At 56.1% G+C, this 6,266-nt stretch overlaps 1 protein-coding gene across 2 annotated transcripts; it reads right to left on the reverse strand.

Annotated features, from left to right (window-relative positions):
- Nucleotides 1–143: 143 nt before the first annotated feature.
- LINGO4 (leucine rich repeat and Ig domain containing 4) lies at nucleotides 144–4,707 on the reverse strand. 2 transcript variants are annotated; one of them, XM_032843673.1, is made up of 2 exons: nucleotides 4,555–4,707; nucleotides 144–2,005 (listed from the first exon to the last, which is right to left on the reverse strand). In XM_032843673.1, exons 1-2 carry the CDS (start codon nucleotides 4,617–4,619, stop codon nucleotides 211–213), a joined length of 1,860 nt encoding a protein of 619 aa, XP_032699564.1. In that variant the 5' UTR covers nucleotides 4,620–4,707; the 3' UTR covers nucleotides 144–210. The 2 variants fall into 2 exon arrangements, with proteins under 2 accessions (XP_032699564.1, XP_032699563.1); XM_032843672.1 differs by having other exon boundaries at nucleotides 144–2,080.
- Nucleotides 4,708–6,266: the final 1,559 nt, after the last annotated feature.

A 6,266-nucleotide genomic window follows, 5' to 3' on the forward strand; every position in this document is an offset into this window, starting at 1 on the left:
GGATGGAGCCTTGGGGATGTTTCCTGCTTTGTTGGGGGAAGGGTGGTTGGGGAGGGCTGGGCTGACTGTGGATCTGTATCTTCTGCTCCCTGGGACCCTCAAACTGCAAAAGCAGGGAGAGGCAGACGAGTGTGGGACTAGTTTCTGGTCCAAGGAGCCTTGGTTTTCTTCCCTTCTGATATCTTGGCTGGAATTCCATGGAAGGAAAGGTCAGAAGAGCTTGGCAGTGACCCGGTTACCCCCAGAGTTCTTATCCCCAGAGGGCCGAGGGGCCACAAAGTCAAAGGTCATGTGATGTTTGACCCGGCCTTTGCCCTTGCTCCAGAGGGCAATGAGGCCAAAGCAGAGGGTCACGGAGGTGAGGAAGGGAAGGAATCCCACTGCCAGCACCATAGCGACCCCCCTGCTGTCTAGGAAGAAGGGCCCTGGGATAGACGGCATGGTGATATTGGGGTCAGAGAGGGTGCCGTTTGGCGGTTCCACTTGGATTACTTCTAGCCAGGTCCTCAGGGAGTCATTCCCAGCAACATTGCTGACCACGCAGATGTAGGCTCCCCTGTCCTGTAGCTGCACTGAGCGGATCTCCAGCGTCCCATCCTCTAGGACCCTCACTCTCCCAGCCCTTCCCAGCCAAGCCCCCTGTGGCCTCATCCAGGAGACAGTCGGGGCTGGGTCTCCGTCTCCGGAGCACGAGAAAACAGCATGCCCCCCCTCCTCTGCGATGACCCATCGCGGCCCGGACTTTCGGATCAGGGCTGGTTGGCAGGTAAAGTGCCCTGGAGGTAGGATGTCTGAAAAATCCCTCAGGCTCTTCCCCTGCACATGCTGGGGCCCTGCACAGGCTGGGGGCGATGCGCCAAAGTCCAGGCGGCGGCGGAGCCGTAGCAGCCAGAGGAGGCGACAGTCACAGGTCAGGGGGTTGCCGGACAGCCTCAGGGTGACCAGTTTGTCTGGAGCAGGGAAGGCTGTCTCCTCTAGGGTCTGAAGAGCGTTATCTGCTACATCCAGGAGGTGGAAGGCGGTCAGGCCGTGGAAGGCGTGGGCGGCGATGGAGGTGAGGCATGCGCCAGACATGCGGAGCTCCTGGAGCCGCACCAGAGGACTGAGCCTTCGGGCTGGGATGGCTGAGATGGGGTTCTGAGATAGATCCAGGACCTTCAGGAAGCTCAGGTGATGGAGTGCTTGGAAGGGCACAGAGCTCAGATTGCAGCGGGTGATGGCCAGGCTGCTAAGATTGAGCCCTGCCAGGCTCCCGGGCTCCAGGGCCTCTAGAGATGGCCACTGGTGGATCTCCAGCTCTTTGAGCTGCCCCAGGCCCCGGAGTGCCCCGGCTGGCAGCCTCCCGATGTCCAGTTCTCGAAGCCTGAGAGCCACCAGTGTCGGGAGGCGGGCCAGGGCTGGGCCGGGCACCGTGCTGAGGTTACAGCGCTCCAGTGTGAGGGTGCTCAGCTTGGCCAGCCCTGCAAAGGCCCCTGGAGCCACAAACACCAGGTGGTTGTCCCCTACCTCCAGCTGCTGAAGGCTGCCCAGCTCCCCAAAGGCTCCGTCAAGGAATAGGACAATCTGGTTGAGGCGGAGGTCCAGCAGCCTGAGGGCTGGTAGGCCTGAGAAGCTCCCAGGCCCCATGATTCGTAGCCGATTGCCCTGCAGCCTCAGGGTGAGTAGGCTTTGGAGGCCATGGAAGGCTCCGGGTTCCAGGCTGGACAGCTGGTTGTAGCTGAGGTCCAGCTCCCGAAGCAGGCCCAGGCGGGAGAGCATGCCACGCTGAAGCCCCCACAGGCGATTCCCACTCAGGTCCAGGAGCTCAGTGTCCAGTGGGAGTCCTCCAGGCACAGCCTCCAGTCGCCGATGGGCACAAAACACTGCCCGGGGCTGTGAGGCGCAGTCACAGACAGCAGGGCACCCGCCACAGCTCCCTCCGGGCAGAAGGAGCAGGAACAGGAGAGGGGGCCAAGGGGGCCAGGCTCGCTTTGGAGCTGTGGCCATGGCCATACCCTCTTCAGTCCTGGAATAGATGATGACATGGTCCTTTATGGAAAGTGACTTCAGGTGATGGTGACCCCGGCCTTCCCTGGGCCTCCTTAGAGGAGAGAGAGATGGAGCTATCTGTCTCAGCATTGCCAGTGAGTAGGGTGGAGACCTGGGAAGCACCACTGGTGGACCACTTCCTTGGGCGCCTCCTGGGCCTCCTCTTCAGAGAATCTCTATTTTCTTCCTGCCCCTAGCCCTGGACACCAGGCCAAGTGCTTACTGGCTCATGGAACCCTAGTTGAGCCTGACTCCAGTGGGGAAAGTTTCCTGTGGATGGGACAGGAAACAAGGAAGTAACTCTGAGTATTCCTGTATTGGGTTTTTCCTGTATCTGTGAGATCCAGGAATACCTCTGTCCCTTCTCCCTCCTCCCTACTTGTTCTTCCCAAGCCCTGCCCTCCCACTCTCTGCTGACCCTTGTTCTCCTGTGTTATCTGCCCCAGCTTTTCCCCCCTAGCTCAGGGGGAATCACATCCTTGGATTAAGATTGGAGTGAGGTCCTCACCTTGACTGAGTCCTCCAAGGCTGGGAAACCTGCTCAGCTCTGCTCCCCCAGGCTTCACTTACTGCCCCTCTGCCCTTCTCCAGTCTGGCCTGGGGCCCTGAATGAGCAAGATCCAATCTCCCTGAAATGCCCATGTGGACAACAGCCAAGCCAGCACCTCAGCTACGGTATAGGTTGCAGGGTATAGGTTGCAGTCCCTCACAAGAACCCTAAGGGCGATCCCCTAGTGGATGACACTGGGGTATGTGAGGGACCCAAGGGATGCCCAAGTTTTGAGGTTGTTGCTTAGTCCTTAGTCTCAGGCTTCTCTTCTATTCCTCCTCAATGGTGTTTTTGATTTAGTCCAAGGTGTTAATCTGAGGGAGCTCTCTTGTCCCCTTTGGGCTCAGCTGTCCAAGTGATACACAGGAGACAGGCTGTGAGCCAGGGATGCATAGACAGGTGAGAGACAGCACCCGGCTCGGTGCTGTGGGTGGGGAGCATGAGAGCCCTTGGCTGGCACAGCGATCTCTGTGGGGGAGGCCGTGTGCAGAGCCTGTGGACTGCAAGTGAGTTTTCTGGGAACCGAGGGCCTTGGTAGAATCATGATGATGGTGGGCAGAATGGCCACTGGGGAGTGATCAAGGTGCTAGAGGAGAAGGGGCCTGGTAGATGGTGAACTCACCCTCAGCTTCCCCTGTTCAATGTCAACAGGGCATTGAACAAGGGAGGGGAGGTATTGGAATTGGCAAGTGAGGGCTAAAGAGATGGGACTAGAGACAAGGGACGCTCCCTGGATGTCAGGCTGCCTGGGTTTCTTTCTAGCTGCGGATCCAGATGGCCTTTGGGGCTCCAGGCTGTCTGTGCCCTGCAGGGTCAGTTTTCTCCCACACGCCCCATTTTCTCCCATGTGGAACTTAGAAGAGGCAGTTTAAGAGATGGTAGGACTTCTTCCCATTTGGGGGGATCACATCCCTGGATCCTGATTGAAATGAGGCTCCACAGCCCCCCTTTAGAATGGCTGTTCTGGCGGCGCTCCTGCTGTGGTAGTGGGAAACTGAAGATCAGAGAGGCAGAGGGAGGCAGGACACCGTCCCCAGGCTTGGGATGAGAGAGAAGGGCACGGGGCAGGCCAAGGCTGCTGCTCAGTCTCCTCTTGTCCCCAGCCCAGCCTAGCAGGTATTTCTGGTATGGGACAGACGTGTCCCAGTGTCCCTCATTGTCCCTGTGCCTGTTCTGGGAAGTCCACCCGACAGCTAGCTCTTTATCACAACCGCTGCAGTTCCTGCTCATCCTTTTCGCTGTGCATTCAGCAAAAGTGCAGTGAAGCATGTAACCCAGCTTCCCTTTCTCCTACTCCTGTGAGTTTCCTCTTGGTCCCCAAAGCCTGCTGGGCCAGGGGCTGGGGGATCTGGGGACAACCCCTTTTCTTTATTTTTAAGGTGGCTAATTTAATCACAAACTTCCCTTGCCAGTCTCCATGGCTACAGGACTGGCTTCCAGCCACTTTTGCAGGAAGAAATGGGTGTCAGAACCACTTCTTTCTCTAAATGGGGTGGGGTCTGGGGCAGCATCTCTTCAGGGAACAGGAAGCTTTCTTCTTGTGTCTATGTGGCAGTCCAGAAACACATCTGAACCTGGATTATCCCTTTTAAAGCAGACCTGACCGAGGTGTGGGGACCTGCATGGGGAGAGGGCTCTTGGGGGAAAGATTTCTGGAATCTCCACACTGAAATCTGGGAAAAACCCATCCCAGAGGTAGAGGAAGCACTGGGGAGATGGACGGAGGTCTCCTTAGAGTCCTTCCCTACAGGGGCCTCTGGGACATTTTAGTTTTCATTGAAGTCCAGCGGGGCCAAGATCAATGGCTGGCCAGAGCCAGGAGGGGAGGCAGGAGGGGGTGCTGGGGACAGCTGGTGGGGAGGGACAAGAGGGGCACAAACCCTCCAGCCTGACAGGCATGTTGGTCTAGCCATGTCTCTGAGAATGCTATAGAGAAGGGCAGCTGCAGCCTTGGGACAGGGGATAGGGTCACTTACCGGAGAAGCTGGAGGGCGGCATCAAGTTGGACACTGCATCTGTCTGGGGCTGGGGGCCGTCCCATTCAAGCTGCACCCAAGGGCCGGGGTGGGGGCTGGCTGTACCTCCGGGTGTGTCTCACTCCTCGCCGCCTGCCACCCGCTGCCCGCCCGCCTGCCCACTGTGGCTGCTGTTGCTGCTGCGGCCGCTGCTGCCAAGACCGAGGTAGAGAAAAGAGCCAGAAAGCATTTCTCCTTTTTTTTTTTTTTCCTCTCTCTCTTTTTAAACCAGGCGAGAATGAGTCTGCAGCAACCCTGTTGGTGCAAAATAAATAAATAAAGCAACCAAGGAGGGCTGCAGCAAGCGCCACTACAGGAAGGTGAAGGGGAGGGGAACGCACAGGGAGACTTTGGGGTCTAGTAGGGGTCAGGAGGTAGAGGCAGCCAACAACTCGAAAGGGTCTCTTGTGGACATCCTGACTCCCCCCTGGGGAGCTCTGAGGCTCAGCACCCTCCTCAGGGTTGTCTTTTAGTCTCCCAGATGCAGGGAGAGTCTGTGCAGCCTCTCAGTCTTTATGTCCCCCAGGGGTAGCATTTTTGTGGGGAAAGTTCTCAGTCTGGAACCTCTCCCATGGGGTTTTGTTTGAGACTCCTTCGGTGGGGGTTCCTGAGCAGCAGCTCCCAGGCCTCCCTGGAGGGCTGTGCAGAGTGGGGGCTGCAGTCCTCATGATGTTCATGGGTCGCTGGGTTAGAAACCTGGGTCTCCACACAGGAATGAGACAGGAGAGCAGCTTGTCTGTAATCGGATTTAAGAACCCCTGCCCCTGTCCCTTCCACACATACCTATGGGCTTTAAAGTCGTTTTATGAAGAATAGCACAAGTTGGGGTTTATGTTTAGCTGACTAAACCCCTCCCCTGAGAGGAACACAACACCCCCACATCACTGGCTGTTTATCCCTCAGAAGAGGGCTCACAGTGATTTGTAAAACCAAGAGAAGTTCTGGGGCATGATCACAGCCAGAGACACAGGTGTCTGTCCTGTTCCCTGGTCTCCACCCTGCTGGAGTCGGGATGAAATGACGTCTATTTCCTTTCCACACAATGAAGGATGACTCTTCCAGGGGTCCGTCTGTGGGCATCTGACTGACCAGTATCCAATCATCTCTTCTTCTTTTGGGGTTTCTTGTGCTGACAACTGGGGCTGGGATTGAGTTTGAGCCACCCCAGCTCTAAGGTTGGTGGACTGGTAAACCATGAGAATGTTCTGGGGTCCCTCAGGATTGGGACTCTTTCCTTGAGGCCACTAAGTACCTCTGAGCTGTGACCTCGAGGAAGACAGAAATCATGTTAGGTTAAATGTGTCTACAGAGGTACAGAATTGCAGTTTGAGTTTGTGAGTGTGTTTTTCCTTGTATGTGGATGTGTGTCTCTCCTCAGATTTGTGCTGACGCCTGAAGTCTATTTCTAAAGTGCACAGAAGTGGTTTGAGTTCTAACTATCTATGGTGTTCTTGGCCTCCAATTGTACCCTATCCCTGTACCCAAATGCCATAAAAAAATTATCCCAGCCCCTTACCCCCCTTCCATCCATATTTTCCACATATCCCATTTTGTTGTTATTTTTTGTTTTTTGTTTTAAAGACCCTGGGAGAAGGGCAGGGTGCCCAACCATTTCCTTGCTGAGCTAAGAGGAAGGGGGAAACAGAAAATCTAAAGATTTGGATTCATGTTAT

This window comes from Lontra canadensis, unplaced genomic scaffold (assembly GCF_010015895.1).
Source record: "Lontra canadensis isolate GAN:19392208 unplaced genomic scaffold, GSC_riverotter_1.0 scaffold142, whole genome shotgun sequence".
In the NCBI taxonomy this organism is placed as follows: domain Eukaryota; kingdom Metazoa; phylum Chordata; class Mammalia; order Carnivora; family Mustelidae; genus Lontra; species Lontra canadensis.